The 24,915-nt window shown below is 41.5% G+C and overlaps 1 protein-coding gene across 1 annotated transcript in view; it reads right to left on the bottom strand.

Moving 5' to 3' along the window:
* CSMD3 (CUB and Sushi multiple domains 3) overlaps nucleotides 1-24,915 on the bottom strand; it is a 2,836,509-nt gene that overhangs the window by 486,294 nt on the left and 2,325,300 nt on the right. The window contains exon 44 of the mRNA XM_085605076.1: nucleotides 8,637-8,782. Coding sequence (XP_085461202.1) covers nucleotides 8,637-8,782 — 146 coding nt within the window. The remainder of the gene's footprint in view (nucleotides 1-8,636; nucleotides 8,783-24,915) is intronic.

Here is a 24,915-nt window from a genome sequence, read left to right as displayed (position 1 = left end):
AATTACAACCGCGTAGGCACCTTTTCTGCTTCCTTATTTCATGTATACATGTGATTGAATGGTTATCTTTGTGGCATAGGGTAGTCGTGTCAGTTTTAATGACGATTGTAATAATTACGTACCACTCCAATAAGCTCCTAGCCTATTAGGTAAGCCCAGTCACTTCAGTTAAGGGACTGCGTGGCAATGGTTGTTTACGTACAAATGGATTCGCTGCGCTTGTCACTTGATGCATAATTTACTGGTTTTAACAAAAATGTTTGTAGTTAACATGAAAAAAAGTTAATCAACAGCTGCACAAGGGAATGCAGCGCATGGTGATGTAGTGCCGCAGCAGACAGTGAAAAGTAAACAGCTTATATTTCACTGATGTTTACAGTATTTATGCATTAAAAGTAGTTAAAATGTCGGACTTGGACAAGGAGTGACGTACAACACGAAACACCTGCAGTTTAAAATGGTAGAAAGCATGAATTATCATGAAATTGTATTGTTTCACTATAGAAATTCATGGTTTAATTACAGATACTCTAATAAAGGCGGCGGGTTGGTTTAAGGCAGCAGTTTTTGCAAGACAATACTCATTTGAAAATAACCTACACCTGGCTGCATTTCATTTTATTTCCCTTGCCTTGAATCCTAAAGTCCCTCTTAGTGAAACGTTTACATAATGAATATGCAGTTTAGTAATGTGGCCACCGTGGCGGTTTCTTAATGGAAAATAAATGGTACTAGAGAGCTTACAATGTGAAAACGAGGTAAACCCAAACTGAAGACATGTTTTAAAACATAACTGGAAGGCGCAGAAAAAAAAGAGGCCAAGTTATCTATATTACAGATGCGTAAAACAAAGGATTTAACTACGATATACGAGGAAAACTTTGTGATTATAATGTGGGGTGTATGTGCTTTCAAGCAAGACAAAATGAACTGCGGTGCAACACATTTCAAATAGAACCTGTTCAATAATTTGTGTGGTCTTCTAGGAGCCTTTGAAATCCAGTTGTAATAACACCCTGCTAAGAATTTGATGGAATGTACTACACCTTTTGCTTTTAATCACATTGTATGCCATTGGTCGCTTACTGTACTCATTTTTTGCTGGTCATTGGCCACCGATTCTTCTGCCTTTTTCTCCTGCTCCCTGCTGCCACCCTCACTGCCAGCCCCTTCCACCTCCCAGGACTACTCATGGAGGCGGCTGTGCAGGCAAGCGGATGCAGGCAGCAGGCACCCCAAAGTCAAGCCCCTCTGCGCCTGCCCTCACTTGGATTGCGCCCAGCGCCAGGATCCCTGACCCTTCCACCCCATGAAAGTACTCCTGCTCAGATCTCCGAGCCCTGGATCGCTGACGCACCAACAGTCTCTGCTGCTGTACATCTCCACGGATCACCAAAGGACCATTCTCTGGCCTACACTGCCACCTCACCTTCGGCATGGAAGCAACCAACGGCACCAACAACACCACCAACGCAGTTACACCTGCTACATCAACTGAGACCCCCACGATGACATTCCAGTGCATCCTACTAAATGCATGTTTGCTCTGGAAAAACACCCTAGAGATCTGGGACACGATCTCACCCCAGACGTCATCTCCCTCACAGAAACCTGGTTTCATCCCACGTCCTCCCTAGACATCACCACCGCCATCCCTGAAGGTTACAAGATAACACAATGGGACTGAACCAACAAGCAAGGAGGCAGAATCGCCATCATCTACAGAGGCACCATCAGCTGCACGACAACCCCCTACGACCCAATACCGGTAATAGAACAACTCAATTTCCAATTCTACACAGATGGGAAAAAAATTTAAATGTAAATCCAGTATTTGTAAAACGTGACAATTACCCAAGGGCGTCAAGGCAATGGGGGCCGTTGGGAAGATTAAGCGAGCTATTGCCCATAGTCACATGGTGCTGGGCTGACCTGCCACCGGCACTGGGGATCAAACTGTGAACCTCCGTGTTCCGGACTCAGCCACCCTGGTCGCTGCACCACACCTCTTCCAACAGAAGCACACTCACATACAGACCACCAGGACCACGCCCCAACTTCTGCAACACCCTCCCGGAAATCATCACCCTGTCCCAATTAACTCTGAAAACTACATATTCCTAGAGGACCTCAACTTCCACCTCAATGACCCCAGCGAAGCCAACTCCACTGACCTCCTGTAAAGCATGAGCCACATCGGTTCCAAGCAGCTAGTCACCGACCCCACCCACAATACAGGACACATGGTCGACACGATCTTCACCTCCAGGGGCAGAGTCAGATACATTCGCACCACACCACTCACCTGGTCTGACCTTCACCATCTCAGGGCCCATCTACTCTGGTGCCGGACCCCTCAGATCTAAGTGTAGAACCTGGAAAAAGGTATCAGAAGACCAGCGGAACAACACTCTCTGTTCCCACTCCCAGACTCTTCCGATGGCCCCGAACAAGCAACAAAGAACTTCGCCTAGTGGATCATCAAGTGCGCCGACACCACTGCCACTGCCAAAACGACAAAGGTCATAAAGCACAAGAGCAAGCTGGTTCACAGAGGAACTGCACTCCACTAAATGCAACTGTCGACAACTGGAAAGGAAGTGACGTATTAACAAAAAAACAGAAAACCACACCGTCTACAGAACCCCCCTCAACCAATACCACCGCCTCCTAGAAAAAAACAAGAAGAATGCCCTGGCAGACTGCATCGGAGCCAGCACAAACCACAGCAAAGAACTCTCCACCATCGTGAAGGAGCTCACCAATCCTGCAGCGACTGAGAACAACATTACGCCCTCCCAGGAACTGTGCGACAACCTAGCAGGCTTCCTCCACTGAAAGATCTCGGTCATCTAAAAAAACTATGCTCACCAACCCTCTGCCACAGGCAGCATCAACCGGCTCACACCCATGACCACAAATGTCACACACCTTCTCACCCCTTGTGAACTCCTCACCACGCAAGACCCCATTTCCATCATGAACTCTGTTCACTCAGGGGCACCCACAAACTCATGCCCCCACCACGTCTTCAACCTCAGAAGCAAGGCAATTGGGGACGAGCTAAGTAGGGTCCTGAACACCTCCATCACCACAGCCACCTTCCCTGTGGACTGGAAACGGATGTATGACGTTACAACGCACACTTTTACAACGCATGCACTTACAACGCATTTTTTACAACGCATAATCCATTACAACGCATGACATTACAACGCATGACACTACAACGCATTTTTAAAAAATACCTTTACAACGCATTACCATTACAACGCATACTACCTTTACAACGCATACCATTACAACGCATAATATTAAATTACATTTAAGGTAAGTATTAGATAGTATAGGGGTAAAAATTACTATTCTAACTCCAGGGGGTGCAACAGTAGGGTAAGTGTTGGATAGTGTAGGGGTAAAAATTACTATTCTAACTCCAGGGGGTGCAACAGTAGGGTAAGTGTTGGATAGTGTAGGGGTAAAAATTACTATTCTAACTCCAGGGGGAGCAACAGTAGGGTAAGTGTTGGATAGTATAGGGGTAAAAATTACTATTCTAACTCCAGGGGGTGCATCAGTAGGGTAAGTGTTGGATAGTATAGGGGTAAAAATTACTATTCTAACTCCAGGGGGTGCATCAGTAGGGTAAGTGTTGGATAGTATAGGGGTAAAAATTACTATTCTAACTACAGGGGGTGCATCAGTAGGGTAAGTGTTGGATAGTATAGGGGTAAAAATTACTATTCTAACTCCAGGGGGTGCATCAGTAGGGTAAGTGTTGGATAGTATAGGGGTAAAAATTACTATTCTAACTCCAGGGGGTGCATCAGTAGGGTAAGTGTTGGATAGAATAGGGGTAAAAACTACTATTCTAACTCCAGGGGGTGCATCAGTAGGGTAAGTGTTGGATAGTATAGGGGTAAAAATTACTATTCTAACTCCAGGGGGTGCATCAGTAGGGTAAGTGTTGGATAGTATAGGGGTAAAAACTACTATTCTAACTCCAGGGGGTGCATCAGTAGGGTAAGTGTTGGATAGTATAGGGGTAAAAATTACTATTCTAACTCCAGGGGGTGCATCAGTAGGGTAAGTGTTGGATAGTATAGTGTAATATTATGCGTTGTAATGGTATGCGTTGTAATGGTAGTATGCGTTGTAATGGAATGCGTTGTAAAGGTAGTTTTTAAAAATGCGTTGTAGTGTCATGCGTTGTAATGTCATGCGTTGTAATGGATTATGCGTTGTAAAAAATGCGTTGTAATGGTAGTGCGTTGTAAAAGTTGCGTTGTAAAGGTTGTTCCCCCTGGAAACACGCTGAAGTGAGTCTACTCCTGAAGAACTACCGATCCATCTCACTGATTCCCTATCCAGCAAAAGTCCTCAAGAAAGCAACCAACCAGCAACTCACCCAACACCTGGAAAATCACAACCTTCTGGACCCCTCCCAATCTGGATTTCGAGCTAACCACAACACATAGACATTGATTGTAGTCACGGACAACATCAGAGACCTCGTGGACCACAAGGAAACAGCAGCACTCATCATCCTTGACCTCAACACCACATCCTAATCAACAGACTCTAACACATCGGAATTCAGGAAACACCCTCAAATGAATCGCCTCATACCTTGGTGGCAGAACCCAAAGGATCTGTCTCCCACTATTCACCTCAGAGGTCAAAATGATCATCTGCAGAGTCCCCCAAGGTTCTTCCCTCAGCTCAACCTTCTTCAACACCTACATGACCACCCCTGGCCGACACTGTCAGATCACATGAACTCCACATCATCTCCTACGCCAAAGACACACAGCTCATCTTCTTTCTGTTTTGAAAATCCCTCCATCACCAAAGCTAACTTCCACAGATGCATGATGAAAGTTACGGGCTAGATGAAGGAAAAACTGTCTCAAACTGAACTCGGAAAAAAAGGAAGTCCTCATCTTTGGGAACAACACTTCACCGTGGAACGACTCATGGTGGCCTGTGGAGCTCAGCACACCCCTGACTCAAAAGACCACACTCGCAACCTAGGTATCATCCTGGATAGCAAGCTATACATGGAGAAACAAGTCAATGTAGTCTCTTTGGACTGCTTCCATACCCTTTGCATGCTCCACAAGATCTTCAAGTGGCTCCCAGTCAACACTAGAATGACCGTCATGCAAGCCCTCATCACCAGCAGACTGGACTACAGAAACATGCTCTATTTAGGAATCATTGCACCCCTCTTGAAGAGACCCCAAACAATACAGAACTCCACGGCAAGACGCATACTAGAGCTCCTCAGAAGAACCCACATCACACCCCATCTCAAGAAACTACACTGGCTCACGATCCAGAAAAGGTGCCAGTTCAAGATGCTGACCCACTCTTACAAGGCCCGCACAACGAAGGACCTGCATACATCAACAGATGACTAACATTCCACCAACCATCCAGAAACCTTAGACAACCCATGGATACGTTGGGTCAAGAGCAGAAGATGCTTCTTCTCACACCTGGTGACTAAAGCTTGGAACAACCACCCCCTGCACCTCAGGACCGCACCATCATTTCAGCAATTCAGAAGAGACCTGTCTATTTGGTTAATCACTTCCACGCAGCAGCAAACAAACTCCAGCACCTTGAGACCCTCATGGGTGATTTGCTGTCCTCTATAAATAAGTGAGTGATTGATTGAATCACATCACATGATATGTATTATTATTCTTCTTGCACAGTGTGCTCATCAGTGTCAAATAACTCACTGACCTTGTTACATATTATGATTTTCCACTGTGTAAAATGTCTGCGTACCAGGATATACCGTACTACATTGTGTCAATAGTATACTATCATAGTTTTAATAGTTTCTAATTGAATTGAATGATAGAGTAATGTTAATATTAAAGGGCCGAAATTCAGTGCTTAATTTGTAAAATATTAAGTGCCAGGGCTCTGAGCAGGAGGCCACTGCTGCTTGCGCCACCCATCGCCCTTGTCATCGCTGCCAAAACAACTACTAACCATCTCTCTCGCATGGAAATGTGACAGTTCAGATTATTCCAGGTCCTCAAAGCTAAAGGAATGGCTAGGGAGGCACGTATTAGCACTATTTTATTGTATATTGTATTCCTAAACTACCGTTGTTCTGTCATCTCTAAATTAGATGCGCAGTGCTACCATGTGGTGGACTGTTCTAATAGTGTTGACAATTAGGTACCGGTGCCGAGCACCAGAAACCAATTAAGTGCCGGTGCTTAGCACCGGAAAGCCCCGGCTCAAATTAAGCACTGCCGAAATTCCCCCCAAAGTTAAAGAAATTAGAAAAGTAAAGCAACACCTATGATACGAGCATCTCTTAAATGTCCCATGCGAAGTGGGGTGCAATCTGACGTACCTCATGAATATCAAAGAGGTACGGCACAAATTGTGACTTGCTCTTACTAGATGCCATCACAGGGATGATGGCATGGTGTGGTCAGCAGACAATTATGTCTGTGATGAAATTAAAATAAAGTAAACTTTACTTTACTTTTACTGCAGCCTGCTTTCTCTAAAGGAAATGGGCCCATGTTTTAAAAATGTTTATGTTATTTACAAATTGGGTTTAAAAGTTGGCAGTGGCCCCTTGTGCCATTGCCTACTCCCCAACAAATACTTTTTTTGTTTAATTCATGAAGGGGAAGGTGCCCCATGAGGACCCCTTCACTTTTGCTAATGACTTTTCACTGCAACTCAGGAGTAAGTACATTTTCCATGTTTTACAATTGGATTTTGGTCGCAAAATATTATGGGCCAGAAGGTCGACCCTTTTTTGCAGCCGCAAACGGTAGGATCTCCTGTTTGCGACCACAAAAAAGGGTGATGGCATGTACAAATGCTATTTTGTGAGTCACTGGCTCGCAAAATAGCATTTGCAAATCTTGCTATTAGGAAGGGGCGCCCCTTCCTAATAGCGAGACACCATGCCATGTACTATTGTTTTGCAACCACATTTGCGGCAGCAAAACAATGGCAGTTTACCACCTACTTCAAGTAGGTGGTAAACCCTCGTAAACGGGAAGGGGTCCCCAGGGGACCCCTTCCCCCTTGTGAGTATGTGAGAACATATTTTTTAAGGGCAGGCAGTGGTCCTATGGACCACTGCCTGCCCTTAAAAAAACGAAATTGTAAAGTTTCATTTTTCTTTTTTAAATGCATCCCGTTTTCCTTTAAGGAAACGGGATGCATTGAAAAAAAAATAGCTGACTGATTGCAGCGGCAACGCAGGACAGATGCCTGCTTGCCCTCCACCGCATTACCAATTCCTCCTGTACTTCTAGAATTTCAACACCTGGGCCCACTCTGATTCTACCGCCAGGCCGCATTTGATGCTTAGGTAGCCAGTACTCTGCCTGGTTCACCCTGGGCTGTCATTGTCCTCCTCCTGCCCTGTCCTGATGAAAACCCAGCGTGACTACCCAATGGAGTACACTATGGGTTGAAACGTCGATGACCACTCAAGGCTCTGCATATCAAAAGGAACATTATTAGCCAGCAAAGCCATTGGATTTTTACTGTTATCTGGCCTATTCCCCACATGTACATAAACTTTGACCACTCTGTATATATTGCACACTTGTTGAGCACTGAGCACATATGTCACATGATCACCATTTATGTGTAAATATTTCACCACATGTTGACAGCCTTGATCTGCTACCTATGTGATTTTATTTGAATGACTTGATTCTGAGAAAACATAAACAGTAGACAGCAACTTTGAGTCATGTCTTCATTGTTGGAAAAGTTTTTTCATTGTTTAAGCGGTTGAGATACTGATGTTGAAATTAAAAATTGGGATACATATGTGACACTAAGTGCGCTGACAAAGTAACCGATAGAACCCAACAGAACCACTCTTTGTTTACTAATATATACCCAGGTTCTGAGGGACACAGGGTCATCCCTTTTTTGTTAAATTATTAAAAAAGCAGTCACAGGGATTTTGGTCTGCTGACCCCAGCAGACCACCATCCTTGTGAGTGCTAGCCACTCCCAATGGGCTTGCAAATTGCGACAGCCTCCTGAATATTAATGAGGCATGCAATTTGCGACCGCATTGGGAATCGCAGACAGTGTCTGAGACACTGTTGTACATTCACATTTGCGAGTCGCAAATGTGAATGTTTGTACATCTGGCCCCATATGTCCTAACAAATCTCTATTTGGAAGGCACACACCAACATGACCATTTGAAACAGTGATTCATTTTGGAGTCGCAAAACTGTTTTAGGAGTCAGTAATAATTTATCAAGACCTAAAATGGGGTTCAAACATATTTAAAAACCTTTTTACAGTTGAAAACATTCAGAATCACTGTTTGCAACCGTAGAATCAATTTGTGCATCAGGTCCCAAGTATGGTGCAATGTACCTTTGCACATTTACCTTTTTCCTTAACATGGAGCGCATCTTAAATGAGGAGAGTTTCTACTCTGAGAACTACTAAAAACAGGTATTTAGGGGGCTTTTCGCAACCTCTAGATTTCATTTAAAAATATTACTTAAGCCATGTACTGTATTTCAGATGGTACACTGTTCGAACCTTTTAAACCAAAAATGTTCTTAGAATGTCATTTTTCATTAAGATGAAGTGCTGATTGCACGTACCATGATAACTGAGAACAAAGAAGCCACTTGTTGTGAAGTCACTGTGGAATTTAATCAGAACTTGGTTAGATGTGCTGTAGACTGACTCTAGTGCCGTGTTACCGCTGAATTGTCCAATCTGTGGGGAACTCTGATCTGGTCCATCCCTGGAAGACAAAAAAGAGAATGAACAAGAGCCGTATACATCTCAATTCACTGTGGCTATGCAAATGCTGCAAATGACACACGAGGGAGCTTTTAATTTAATTACTCGAACCTCTCAGCACAATTATTTAATGTACTGAAGTCAAGGAAAAATAACCCCTTTAGTGCAGAGTGCATGATGTTCACTTCTTCTGCACTGCCTCTTCACTATAGAGGACATGAACATCACATCCTCCAACTAAAGCAAGGAAATGCTCTTGTGCTCGAGCTGCGAGGAAGAACTTCCCTCACAGCTCATGTATTTTGTTCGTTAGCTGTGACGTGCAGTACATCATGTTCACTGACCTTAGAGATTGAGAAGCTGAAAGCAAATCAACCATAGCCTTTAGGCTCTGGCTGCTTTCAATGTGATCAGCGCTCTGTGGCATTGCTAAGGCACCTGAGCACCAACCGCAATGGAGGAGGAGCTCCTCTTTCAAATGGTACCTCTTCCCAGTGGATCCCTGCTTGAGGATTGTCACAGGACAAAGATTCCCAAGCAGAAATCTGCTGACTAGGCACCATTCTAGCACTTGATTGCATCTTTGGCAATTGTGCTCCCTGATCACCACGGTCTACCACAGTGTGTCTGTCCCACTGGAGGGGTAAATTCGGGGTGTTAGACCAAAATCTGCCCCACCCCGGTTGACAATAAGTCAACTAAACACCAGAGCTATTTGTTTAATGCATGTAATGGAGTGACGGGTAGCCCATCCTCGCGTTTGGCCTTCGCGCAACACTAGATACCAGTGATAACTGTTTAAAATAATTAATTGAGTGAGGGCCAGCCAGTGCTGGTTTGGACTGCATACCCCATAAAATCCCAACAGACTTTCTTCCCCAACACGGGGTAAAGTCGATTAGGGAAGTTACCCCTATCTGTCCTCTGGGGGGTGTAGGGTGCAGGCAGCTCTTTAGGTATTAGGTATAGACTTTTTTGTTTAATTTAAAGAAAGGGTTGGTGTCATCTATACTGTCAAAGTAGCAAAGTAGAGGAGTCCATAGGCCTACTGAGGGGCACTGGTTGTCAACTCAGATGCAGGAAGCACACCTAAGTCCGAATTCAAAATGCTGTAGATTTCATGAATGTTGAAACAAAGTGTATATGTATGTGAAGGGAATGCCAAATTCGGACATAAATATATTGGCAGACTTTGAATCCTACTTTGGGCTCACTACACTCTTCATTGCCAGTATTGTCATACTCCAGAACACCAGCAACCTTACACACCTCTCATAATGCACCGATAGATAGCCTTCCACATCATTGGAGGAGGAAAAGTTTGGCATACTGCAACACTAGAATACACTACAGGTGTTGACCCCTTCGGTGTTTGACATGGCTACTTATACATATAGAATCAATTACAATCTTCCGAAATTAGAGGCAATATGGGGAAAATTCCTCATGGTCACAGTGAATATTTACTGGTATCATGGCAAAACGTTTTGCATATGCAGGTACATTGATTATGGAGTTTACGATATTTGAAGGGTATGCAATGTATTATATTATATTACGTTACATTATATTATGCTATGTCAATATCTTTCTTGTTACTTCATAAACTTTAAAATATGAGGTTGTGGACAATGTTTTATTGTACTACAAACACCATGCTGCTGTTTATTTGAAACATTACGTTTTCCTAGGAGATGCTTTAAGCAAATGGGCTATGTGAAGAACTGAGAAACTCAGGGCCTCATTGTGGTTTCAAAACCAACAGCTTAATTACAATGGAGGCTGTCAGTTTTGAAACCAGCCGGACATTCCGGCTGGCTTCTGCAGGGCTCAAGGAGCCCATCTGCCAGTCAGAGCCAGCACGTAATCCCCATGGACTGCATTTTACGCCGTCCGGATTATGATGATTGGTTTCGGGCAGGGTTTCCATGCCATGCTTTCTGACCTGGAAACCTTGTCAAAAAGCGACTTTGGGGCCCCGTCCAGCCAGCAGCCTCCGGTTGGGGGACAAAGGGGGGAATCTATAGTGCTCCCTGTTCATTCCTGTACCGCGTGGCAGGAACTGTGAGGTGCCTACCACGCGGTACAGGGATGAACTCAAACTCCCTTTTCTGTATAGTAGCTTGTGCGCACCCGGTTTCTGATTGCAGCACAAGCTCCCATTAAGAAAAGGAAGTTGTGACAGCATCATGTGCAGTCGCATCAAAATTCAGCGTCCGGGACACTGACCAGAGGTCGGTCAGACCCGTATCCGCAACGGTGTTGCCCAGATGCAAGACTGCCCGACATCAAAATAAGGCACTACATATGAATATCTGATTATAAATGTTAATTATTCCATGTTATAAATCTAAAAAAAAAATTAAAAAGTACTTCATTAACAAAACAGGAAATCCAAGTACTGATTCAATGTCCTAGGCACAAAAATGTAACACCTATGAAGGATAAACCGTACCATTGTACATAGCAGAATATGTACTCTAATAAGCCAGGCAATTGTCCTCTTCTACGTTACCTCTATTTTAAGTGGCTTTGATGTTCCAGTGGGACAAGCATGGTTTTCTAAAAGGAAAACTAGCATGCCATTGGTGATAACCACAAATAAATTTTGACAAAGACAACATAGATCTTGAAGGGATTGTTTGTATCTTCTTTACCTAGTGTCAGAAAAGGTCTATCTAAGTCTTTTGTAAACTCATATCTAAGAGATAGGTGTAATTTATAGGACAAAGATGCAGCGCGCGCAACGAAATTCGTTTTATTTATTTAAATGTGTACTTACCTCTGTTCATCCATATTCCGTTGTTTACATTCCCCCACCCTGCCCCTCCCCCGCCCCGCCTCACCGCCCCACGGAACTCCCTCTACGGACCGCTACTGGTGAGCACTATTTGTGCTTCTTCTGTGATTTTGGGTGATAGATGTCTTTCACCAAGTTCATTATGCCCTGGTTGTGAACAATGGCCTTCTAGTGTATCCTTTGGCACTACAGCTGGATTAGTCACAAATTATAATTAGAAAATATTTGGACACCATTTGCAAAACAGAAATACAACATAATAATGTTCTATTTAACAGATAAAATCGTCTGTAGCAAAGCTCTCCAACATTTAGTGCAGCGTTAATGCTGACTAATGAAGGAGAGAATGTTAGAATGATTTATCCTACACCATATTTTTTCATATGTGGCGCAAATATATTATGTCAGGTATCACTGAGGACTTAATGGGCTGAGTTAAGCAAATTTAAATGGCCGTCTAGTGTGCTGATAGAGTGAGGAATGGTATACAATAGCAAAAACTTCACCACAATTCACATACTTCATCAAGAACCGTTGTAGTGGTATCTAAGTGATCAAATTAATCATAAACGTTTGTTATTGTGGGTGTCCATCTTGGCAAAATGCAATACAATTCCTTATGAACTAAGACATATCCTTCCCATCTGGCATTCCTCTAGGATCCCTTGGCTTGAATACCTTTATAATATTGGTCTGGTGTTCAGCACCCTCCCTTTATTCTCAGCCCTGAGGCAATGTGAAAGGTTAACAAGAAGTAAACCTATAATGCCTTTTTGTCAATTAAGAGTAATAAGAGGAATACTTTGCAGGCATATATTAAGGCTTATTTTATGGCTAAATGGCACTAATAGGATCAAGAAGGACCTCACCCAAGTAAATATTATTCTATGAGAAATGTCAAGAATTATGGGATTGAAGAATAATGAGGTTTGTGGATTACCCTTCTGGCCATTCCTTTGTATTGATATCTCCTTCTTGAAGACTGTTATACTTTGCTTGTATTTTATAACTTGTGTTAAACCAGAGATTCATTTTGTCTGTTGATATCTTGCACTGAAATTTATGTTGCTGAGTGATCCATTTCTTAACATGGCTTTAGGGAAATTCAAGCTAAAGCTCTAACCAATCAAAACAGTGATGCAGACTGTAAAGTTAAACTGTGATTTTTGCACTATATTCTATTTATTTTGCCTTACATGCATTGTTTGAAATAAAATTTTATTTTCTGTTCTCTCTTTAAAAAAGTGCTATTTGTATTGGTGGTCAATATTAATGGTAAACATATGCTCTTATGTTATTTCAATTTATTTTCTATTTTGAATAGCTTACTTCAATAAATGAGCTCATTATTACACAGCACCTTAAATATTTATTGTGCCTCAAAAAAACTGCACAAAGCATCTTTTGCACAATTTTCAAAATGCTTTTGTAGATAAAAAATGGTTATTATGCATATCTATTTTGTGTATATGATTTATGTTTTTTAATGACATTTTTTTTATGGAAATAGTTTCGGAAAAGGCTGGACCAAAGGGGTATTGTCTATTTTATTTTTACAGATCACTTTTGAATGGGCTTTGCCAGACTGGAATCAGACCATGTCAATGGTCAAATATTAAGACTTTGAAATATACGAATTAGGGGTAGCATGCCCATTGGATGGTCTTTCCTCTGCACAGTGCCTGCACGTTCAGAATAAGATTCAGGTTCAAACAGATTTAGCCTGAAACTGTAAAAAATATTTTATTATTAGCAACAGCATTTTATTAGGACACTGCATTGCTTAAGGTAACAGTGTGTGATTGTATTGTAAAAGCAAATTCATGTGTCACTTGTACTAAGAGTGCTAACCTCTGAGAAAACCTCTCATGTCTAAATTACAATTTCCAAGACAGTGTGACTGAAATTGAGATTGAAATTGGCTAGGCAAACATTTCCTATCTAAAGCACTTTTCGCAAAATACTGTTATGGTAAAATGACCAGGGACTGTTTATAAATAAGAAACCTTATGGATGCTGAACATAGCACTGCAGTAATGGGAGCTGGTTCAACAATATGACTATGTATTTCAAGACTGACTGTAGTGAAACAGTGTACATTTGCTGCATCTATGGTAACATAATGTCAATGTTAGGGTAGTAATTATGTCACAAGTAGCTCATGTCACCCTGAAAACACATAACTGACATCACCACCACAATATGGGCCAAGTTCAAATATAAATGTACCAGGGCCAGATTTACTTGTGAGGGAATCAATGAACTTGGAATAAGTTTTGCTTAATGCTGAAATAAGAGAAGCAATTATGCTTTTTCCATTATATTGACTATTGCTCAATGTTTACATTTGATATGCAGTTACAGCTATGATGGAACATGTAACATGTGTGTCATTTGGTGATGGTAGATGAAGTAACTTAGGGTATGGATGTCTGTACAACATCAATGTTTATGTAATATATGTTTCCAGTACAGGCCTCAAAAAGTGGTTCACCACTGCAAACCACGTGTTGGCTGTATTGGTGATTTTTAAAATGCACAGGAATATTACACCAGATCATTTGAATGGATAGCACGGAAAGGTCTTACAATCACTTTGTTGATTTACTGTGACTTCAATGTTGTTGTTGGGTTTGGCGTGAAGTGCTCTGAATCATTCAGAGTGAATAGAGGTGTTAGACAATGATGTGTCCTTGCACTGTTTTTATTTTCCCTATACATAAACCATTTAGAGAGGAAATTAGCCTTAGGTGCAGGGACATGCCCCAGATAGGCAGTTGTCCTATACCTGCTCTATTGTACGCTGATGCTGTAGCATCTTCTGAATGCCTTTGCTTGTTTCATGGAGGAACTAGATGTGAAGATGAACACCAGCAAGTAGTTCGTAATATTCTGTGGCCACAGGTCAGGGCCGAGGCCAGCTTTACAGCTCCAGGAAACCATTTTTATTGATGTGGCTAACTTTAAATACTTTGGGGTAAAATGTAACTGCAGGGGTTCCTGGGTCCCGCAGATAGATAATAGAAATAACCAGCTTTCAAGAAGTATTAATGCACTGTTCTCCTTTGTGGGTGTCCGTCTTGGCAAAATGCAATGCGATTCCTTATGAACTAAGACATATCAGCTCCATCTTGCATTCCTCTAGGATCCCTTGGCTTGAATACCTTTATAATATTTGTCTAGTGTTCAGCACCCTCCCTTTATTCTCAGCCCTGAGGCAATGCGAAAGGTTAACAAGAAGTAAACCTATAATGCCTTTTTGCCAATTATGACTAATAGGAGAAATAATTTGAAGGCATATATTAAGGCTTATTTATGGCTAAATGGCACTAATAGGATCGAGAAGGACCTCACCCAAGTAAATATTATCCAATGAGAAATGTGAAAAATTATGGGATTGAAGAATTATGAGGTTTGTGGATTACCCTTCTGGCCAAACCTTTGTATTGATTCCTCCTACTTGAAGGCTGCTATACGTTTCTTGTATTTTATAGCCTGTGTTAAACCAGGAATTCATTTTTGTCTGTTGATATCTTTCACTGGAATTTATGTTGCTGAGTGATCCATTTCTTAACTTGGCTTTAGGGAAATTCAAGCTAAAGCTCTTACCAATCAAAACAGTGATGCAGACTGTGAAGCTGAACTGTGATATTTGCACTATATTCTATTTCTTTTGCCTTACATGCTTTGTTTGAAATACAATTTTATTTTCTGTTCTCTCTTTAAAAAAGTGCTATTTGTATTGGTGGTCAATATTAATTGTAAACATATGCTTTTATGTTAATTTCAATTTATTTTCTATTTTGAATAGATTACTTTAATAAATGAGCTCATTATTACACAGCACCTTAAATATTTAATGTGCCTGAAAAGAACTGCACAAAGCATCTTTTGCACAATTTTCAGGGGCCTCCGTCATAAACAAAACATCGAAGGAGACAAGTATCAATAAGCCCACCTTAAACAAAGGGACACGAACGACCATCATTCCGGGACTGACCTCCAAGGCCCCAGCATCCAGAAGTAATCAAAGAATAGAGCCCATGACCTATACACCAAAACTGATAAATCACCTTTACCTTCAAATCAAACTGTCAGGCCTGACCCTCAAGATTACCATCTACAGATCACTCCAAAAAAGGTTTCGAATGCCATATAAAAACAAAGATATGATGGGGCCCCGAGACCAAATGGTCAGCCCAACGCCTTATTTAAAAAAGACCCAGCATTCTGGTCCGTGCGTTTAACCTCGCTGTTTGCATACACACTAGAGACCGGTATCATTCCAGATTCCTGGCGAGGAAGTATCCTGCAACCAATATATAAACCAGGGGCTCGTTCTGAGCCTTCCAACTACAGATTAATTGCCCTTATTGATGTTAAGGCAAACATCTATGCAACCAATCTGCTGAAAGAGCTAGAGGACAAAGTCAATTGCACAAGACTGATCCCCAACACACAAACAGGCTTTCGAGCCGGGATGGGCACCCTAACAAATTTATCAGCTGTTACGCTCTTGGCCAATCAAGCTATAGCTAATTCAAAGGTTGTGTACACCCGTTTTGTAGACCTCAAAGCAGTTTTTGACAAGGTCCCAAGATCCATGCTATGGGCAAAAATGAAGTCTTGTGAGCCCCCACAAAATTGTTAGACGCAATCATCAATCTCCACTCGAAAACAGTGGTCCAAATAAAAATGGGGGATGGTCGAAGTCTAACAAACAAAATCATGACCGTAAACGGCTTAAAGCAGGGGTGCGTCTTAGCCCCGTGTTTATTCAACATCTATACAGCCGACCTAGACAACAACCTTTGTCTAACACAAGGGTACCCCCCAAAATTGGACAACGTCCAAACAACAAGCCTGCAATATGCTGACAACATCGTGTTGCACTATCAAACGCCTAGAAGACTACAGCGCTTGATAAATCAACTAGCACTATACACAGCTTCAGTCCAACTAGTCATACATTTTTGAAAGACAAAGGTTATGTGTTTTTCAAGCTCAAATACAAAACAACCAAAATTTACCTGGACGATAAACAACGACCCCCTGGACCAGATGGGAACATACAAATATCTGCTAGATCAACATCTCAATTTCAAGCAACATCTAGAACTAGGGAAAGTCAAAACAAAACAGCTACTATTTGCATTTAAAATCTTGCCAAAAAAACGGTGGCAGCAAAATTCTTGCCATCAATCACGTATGGATCTGAACTCCTAAATACAAAAGCCTTAAACACCGCGCAAACCAGCCTCTTTAAGAATATTTTTAATTTCGCGCTATATTCCACAAGCCTTGATCAGATTGGAATTTGGGTTATAAAATCAGATTCCAACAAGACAAGGGGCCCTTGCCAAATATTATTGGAGAATGAGGGCAGTGGAGGAAGACTCTTTAGACCACTATTGCTGGCTGGAGGTTGAAAAGCAATCCAGATCGATTAACAAAGTCTGCTTTTCCTTAAAACAATCCATCGCAGCCCTAAAACTAGAGGACGCTTGGAATACAACATCGTCTTATCCTGAATTTAAACAAATAGTAAATAATACCATCAAGTTACAATCTCAGGTAATAGACAAAGCCTCCTCGACTTCAAAAACCAACGCATGGATGGTAATGCCAACATATAAAATGCTAACTCCCAAACCATACCTAACAAAACATTTCGTAAATCAAAAAAAGCAGAAACTGATTTTATTGAGACTGGCTGTTTATTCATCAAAAGATCTTATTCCAAAATGGAAACGGGTATGGCCCACAATGGGTTGCCGCCTTTGTGGCCTTTGTGGCCAAGGAGAAGAGTCACTACTCCACCTACTATGTACATTTCCGGCATTACTACACATAAGGAAAGCCCTCCTGCGGACATTAATGAAAAAAGAACAAATAAGGACTTGCAGATCCGCTGTAATAAAATGCCTAGGAGGCTCGACAGTATAGTTGGCATGCAAGGCAATAAAGTTTCTGAGTATAGCGGCAAAGGGACGAGAAAAGAACGATAGACACTTTGAACCAGCTGGGGATACAAGGTGATAAAGTGTAATCGAACATTTTTGCAGCCCATTAGCCTACAGCACTATGCACTGTATCTTGGAGATATTACTGGATTTACCAATGGTACCAGTCTTCACTTGGACCCAGTGTATTCCTTCTTAAACTTGTTTTAATGCAAAATATTAATAAGGTTCATGTTAACTAATGTATTTAAAGTATTGATATAATTGCTTGTGTATTTTATGCATATTGGTGGATGTGACGCCCTTTTATGATTCAAACCAAATCAAATCAAAGTAATTTCATTCATTCATTCACAATTTTCAAGATGTTTTTCTAGATGAAAAATGGTTATTATGCATATCTATATTGTAAATATGATTCATGTTTTTTATGAAAATAAATTAATGGAAATTGTTTTGGAAAAGGCTGGATTAAAGGGCTATTGTGTATTTTATTTGTACAGATCACTTTGGAATGGGCTTTGTCAGACTGGACTCAGACCATACCAATGGTCAAATATTAAGACTTTGAAATATACAAATTAGGGGGAGCATGCCTATTGAATGGCCTTTCCTCTGCACAGTGCCTGCACATACAGAATAAGATTTAGGTGGAAACAGATTTAGCCTGAAAAACTAAATATTTTCCTTTATTAGCAACAGCATTTTATTAGGACACTGCATTGCTTAAGGTAACAGTATGTGATTGTATTGTAAAAACAAATTCATGTGTCACTTGTACTGAAAGTGCTAGCCTCTGTGAAAACCTTTCATGTCTAAACTACAATTGAGATTGAAATTGAGATTGAAAGTGGCTAGTCAAACATTTCCTATCTAAAGTACTTTTTCGCAGAACACTTTTATGGTAAAATGACCAGGGACTTTTTATAAATAAGAAACGTTTTGGATCCTGAACATAGCACTGCAGTAATGGGAGCTGGTTCAACAATATGACTATGTATTTCAAGGGTGCGACTGACTGTAGTGAAACAGAGTGTACATCTGCTGCATCTATGGTAACATAATGTCAATGTTATCGTAGTTATTATGTCACAAGTAGCTCATGTCACTCTGAAAACACATAACTGACATCACCACCACAATATGGGCCAAGTCCAAATATAAATGTAACAGGGCCAGATTTACTTGTGAGGGAATTAATTAACTTGGGATAAGTTTTGCTTTATGCTGAAAGGAATTATGTTTTTTTCCACTATATTGACAATGTTTACATTTGATATACAACTACAGCTATTATGGAACATGTAACATGTATGTCATTAGGTGATATGTTAATAAAGTTACTTAGGGTATGGGTGTCTGTCCAACATCAATGTTTATGTAATATATGTTTCTATTAAGGCCTGAAAAAGTGGTTTACCACCGCCAACCACGTGTTGGTTATATGGGTGGTATTTTAAAATGCACAGGAATATGACAACACAAGATCATTTGAATGAATAGCACTGAAAGATCTACAATCACGTTATTGATTTCTAGATATAGTTTGGAGGAGGAGCTTTGCAACTCTGCAGCGAGCGAGATGCTGCATGCTGACTTGTGAAGGGAATCCTTTTCTCCACTTTTCCCAAGATGCACTAAGCAGTACTTTTAACTATCTAATGATGAAATTTAATTTGTGCTTTGGAAATAAACACGTAGCTCCATGCATGGTAAATGTCTCCTGAATTTTTTGGGTAAAGGGCTGGGCTCAGGAATTGATTTCATTGTACTGTCTTCAACTCTAGCTGCCAGGGTTGGGGAACAGCTTATACAAAACCTCGCCATGGGCGATCACCTTTGCCAAAGCCTTGACAATGATATCAGGGATTGGCGGGCCTAGGTGGGTTTCTCTAGGAGAATCACTGGCATCACTGCTAACAAGACAAAGGGCACTCCTATTAAATGGGAATTTGTCCACCCTGAAACAGTTAGTCAAAGGCAATTGTGCCTTACTGGAAACCTGTCTGGATGCAGAGGCTGATGCAGATAGCATTAAAGATGCATTACCAACCTCTCAGAAGCAGTCTCATGTGCACTACTTAAGGCTTCCCACGAGGGCTCTGGGAGGGCAAAGGATTGATTTGATGCATCTTGCTCAAAGCTCCATAAAGAACTGATGGTCACACTTCACGCTCTGCCCAGGTCTTCTGTTGAAGTTGCACGCTACAGGAAGTTATATAAGAAAGCGATTACTGCCCGGAAAGAAACCCTCAGATTACAAGCCGGGGAGTTGCTTCAGGGAGCATTACTTAGAAATAATCAGAAGGTCTTTTGGTGTATTATCAATCAACCTTTTCTTAAGGATACCAATGCTCCCCATAACCAGCCATGACTGGGCTGATTTCTTCAAGGAAGTTTATTCCAGTAGATACGATAATGGCGGTGCCTCATTCGCTGTTCCAGGGTATTCAAATATTGCTCCTGGCCCGGATCGGGTCCTTCTGGACCTTTGGAACAGCAATCTGGAATTATGGGCCCTTCTTGTTGCTTTTGTTCTTAGAGCAGTGAGCATTTCCACCAAGCATCCTTCCAGGTCTATCTCACTCATTGTTCCGATCTTCAAGAAGGGTAATCAGGAGGATACTGGCGGCTACTGCCCCATTTCCCTCTGGACTCTACAGTGAAGGTACTGGGCAGCATCCAGTTATCACGCCTGGAAAACTGGGCAGAGGAGAACGGCGCTCTATCAGACATCCAGTATAGGTCAGAAGAGGGATAGGGACAGAAGATCAGTGTATTAACCTGTGCCTTTTCCTGAGGAAATATTAAATCACCAAGGGTGGCACTTCGTACCTGGGATTTATGAACTTGTCGAGTTCCATCACATATTCCACTGGAAATTGGGGGTATCATGGAAGGCCTGCATATAGACAGAGCAGTCATTAACGCCATCAGGTATTTACCGCACCTCCAATGCTCTTGTTAGGTTTGATTTTGGAGTGGAGTACTCTGAATCATTCAGGGTGAGTAGAGGTGTTAGACAAGGATGTGTGCTAGCACTGTTTTTATTTTCCCTATACATAAACCATTTCGAGAGGACATTAATCTTAAGGTGCAGGGACATGCCCCAGATAGACAGTTGTCCTATACCTGCGCTATTGTATGCTGTCATCATGGATCATACACTGATAGCTCTGTAGCATCTTCTGAATGCCTTAACCTGTTTCATGGAGGGATTAGATATGAAGACTAATACCAGCAAGTCGTTCATAATATCCTGTGGCCACAGGTCAGGGCTGAGGTCAGCTTTTTAGCTCCAGGCAACCCCTTTTATTGATGTGGCTAACTTTAATTACTTTGGGGAAACCTTTAACTGCAGGGGTCCTGGTTCCCACAGATAGATAATACAAATAACCAGCTTGCAAGGAGTATTAATGCAGTGTACTCCTTTGCAGCAAAACTAGGCAAAAGATCAATCACCAACATGTTGGCCATTTGTCAAGCTAAATATGTAAGTCTGGAACCTATGGTGCTGGAGTGTGGGGCTTTCAGGCTTTAACACTATTATAGACTACTGAAAATAAATTCACACAGCGCCCTCTGGGGCTACCACAGTCCACTCCCTCATTTATTTAACACAGGGAGTTAGGGTTTACTTTCCTCAAGGATATTTTAAGGACCTCTCCACTGATGCTGTGGCTTTGGATTTGGGTAAATGAGGCTCTCTCCCTAAACAGATTGCCAATTAAGGATTGTCTGTCTCATTCACAGTCTTTAGAGATTCCTTGGTTGAGTGGTATTAAGGACTTGACTCTGGCCATGGGCAGGCAGGATTTATTTGAAGAGCCCCTCCGATTCCTGCCCACCATACCCAAGAAGACACTGAGGGACATATGCTACACATTCTGGGAGGAAGAAAGATGGGTTAGGTGTCTGCAAACTCTTCTGACATCCAATATTTGCTGCTCGATCCCTTCAGGTGTATGCAGTCTTTGACTGGTTATGTAATTTAGTGCCTTGTCCGTGCAATCACTTGTCAGTCCAAAGCACTTTATATGTCATGTTTTTCTGCATTTTTCTGCTCCTCATAGAGCTATGGTTCTTAAACCATTTTTAATTAGGCACTTCCTGCATTGTTACATGGAAGCTTTGCATTCTTTACAAACTGTGGGATTGAAGGAGATTGCTATAAACTGTGTACTCTTTCTTGAGGCTGGTGCTTAAAATGAGGAAATGGTGAAGCCAGTTTTGTCAACAGAAACAACTTTGTAGTGTGTTATCAAATGCAGCCATTTTAATTTAGTTTGTTGGTCTTGACTGCACAGCTTTCGGGTAGAATTATTTTTAATTTTATGTATTGTCATCCTTTTATGACAGATGCCTGTCTTCAATCACTTTCTTTATGATTCCTTGTTTTATTAATGATATTTTATTCTAAGCTTTTCTTCTCACAAGGAGAGATGAATATAATTTGACTCTCTTCCATCAGTTTGCAAAGTCTCATATATATGGTTTATTTATGCTCAAAGAACGCAGATAAAAGCTAATATTGCATGCAGACCACTTTTCCTTGAACTGTTGGGCCAGAAATCCGCTTTTGGTGCTCAGATGGGACACAAGCGTCATCCGTGCCTGTAAGGAATTATGGCATAATTAGGTGCTTATTTAATACAGTTCGTTGATGCTGCGTTTGACACATCCACAGTTGTGGGTCTCTTTGCCCCAATTCCTTGGTGTCTCCTATCTTTATTATGTCCTGATGGTGGCCCTGATCTAAATAATTGTGCTAAAGGGGTTGAAACGTCGACAATAACATGTGTGGACTGATTTTTCATTGTGATTGTAGTTTTTGACACTCATGTTATGAGTGCCATCTATAACAACATACTGTTCCAACGTGACCCAGTGCTTATACCCATCTGTGCATTTGAGCTGGGGATGACTTTAGAGAAGTGTCTCTGAAGTGCAGAGAGGCCATTGTTTCCCAGTCCTGTTATATTATTTATTCTTATAAAGCGCTCGAATACCAGAGGGTATCTCAGCCGCGGTCGAAATTCGTTTTATTACTTTATATGTTAACTTACCTGTAAACCTCCGTAATCCATAGTTTACTACCCCCCACCCTGCCCCTCCCCCTCCCCACGTCACCGCCCTGCAGTTACTCCTACTACCGACCGCGGCTGGGGTATCTTGACGCTGCCTTGTTTAAGAAACCAGTGAGAACTGTAATTTTTACTAATAAACCTAACAAAATAAACACAATTATTTTGATTAAAGAGCCATGTTTTAATATATTTCCTGAACTGTAAAAGATAATTTCCTTCAATTTGAAAGGGAGAAAGATCCACAGACTTATTGTGCAAACAACAAAGCTTTTGAGTCCCCAGTGGGAGTTCCTAAATTTGGGAACTATAACATTCTTGGCGGCCACTGAGCTTAATGGCCTGGTAGCGATAGACCAGGAGAGGTTTTGTGTTAGATACTCTCGTCCTGTGTTGTAAAGTGTCTTAAAGGCAATACACAGAGCCTTGAAGGCTATTCTTTTTTCATGGGTAACCAGTGTAGCTCTCTAAGTGCAAAACATTGCTGACCAATATTTGGTAGTCCAAATAAAAGACACACTGCAGCGTTTTGCAGTGTTTACAATTTGGTCAATAGTTTTTGTTGCATGTTAATGTACAGGGCATTACAGGAGTCCAATTTAGATCAGATTAGTGCTATATCTGGCTGCATGATTGCAGACTATCAGTAGGGGGTAATACGCCTTTGTGTGGGGACAGAACCCTGCCTATTCAGATGTGTCATCTCCTCCTTCTCTTCCTGCCCACGAAGAGTCAGCAGAATGCAGATAAGTACTCAAACACACCTAACCTTCTTGTGGCTGTCTAGAGGGAATGCAAAAAGTGAAGCAGTCCCCCACCCTAGACGTTTATTGTAGTCATTCTGGAGGCACACAGAGCAGTAAGAGCAGAAAAATGTCCACTTTATAAAAGTGATGCAGCAACAAATGATGGACGGAATACTGAATAAATCAAACATTCACTCCCAGTCAAGAGATCTGGGTTAAGTCCATCGTTCTTTTTCTCACTACGCCATCCCAGTTTGGATCTTGCCATATACAAATCAGTCCTGACCCTGCTCCTCATGGGACAGTCCAGCCCAAACGGCTAAGTAAGGTCCTCCCTGGACCGGAAACAAGCATCCTGGGATCAGTTTCGGAGTATAACCCCTCATCAGCATGGCTATTTTGAATCTAGTGGCACAGCGAGCAAGGGACCCACGTCTGGGCATACCCCTCCCACTTATGATGGACTGAATGCTGAATAAATCAAATATTCACCCCCAGTCAAGAGATCTTCGTTAAATCCATTGTTGTTTTGCTCATTATACCTCCCCAGTTTATACCCAGCCATATGCAAATCAGTCTTGAGCCTGCTCCTCATGGGAACATTCCAAGAGAATGATGGATTTAACCAATATCACCCTAAGTGGGATGGGTTTGCCCAGACCTATTGACTGGGGGTTAATGTTTGATTCATTTATCATTCTGTTTATCATTTGTTGCTGCAGCACTTTATAAAAGTGCCATTTCTAAAACAATAATATAATCCAACTTTATCAGTAAAGAAGATTTATCAATACCATTCCAAAATATAAAACATGATAAAACCCCTCTTTTTTAATGAGGAATTACAACTAAAAAGTGCATTAAGGAATTCCCAATGTTAACCTGTAAGAGGAGTAAGCCTCACAGCAGTGAAAAATAAATTTGGGTATTTGTCACTACCAGGACATACAAAACCTAAAAGTATATTTCTGTCTTTTACTTACACAGCACCCTGCCATGTGGGCTACCTAGGGGCTACCTTATGTGTGACTTATGTGTAATAAAAGGGGAGGTTAACGCTTGGCAAAGGGGTTTAAATGTTAAGTCAAAGTGCATACACAGGCCCTTGAGTATCAGGCCTGAGACAGGTTTGAAAGGCTACTTGTGTGGGTATCACAATCAGTGCTGCAGTCCCACTAGTAGCATTTAGTTTACTGGCCCTGGGTATAATATATACCACTTTAAAAAGGAACGTATAAGTAAATTACATATGCCAATTTTGTATACACCAATGTTACTATGTTTAGGAGAGAAGCACATGCACTTTAGCACTGGTCAGCAGAGGCAAAGTGCTCATAGTCCTGTGGCCAACAAATGGAATCAGCACGAAGAGACTGTAAGCAGGCAAAAAGTTAGGGGAAGAACACCCTAAGAAAGACAGGTCTAACACCTGGCTTAAGCTTTTGTTTAATACCACGCGTGGGACTCACATAACATTTTTAACTGGAGCTATTCAATTTACTTGGTGGTAAGTTAAGGGAGTACAAAGTGCAAACACCTTT

Source organism: Triturus cristatus, chromosome 5_1 (assembly GCF_964204655.1).
Source record: "Triturus cristatus chromosome 5_1, aTriCri1.1, whole genome shotgun sequence".
In the NCBI taxonomy this organism is placed as follows: domain Eukaryota; kingdom Metazoa; phylum Chordata; class Amphibia; order Caudata; family Salamandridae; genus Triturus; species Triturus cristatus.
This window is presented reverse-complemented; position numbering and strand designations above follow the sequence as displayed.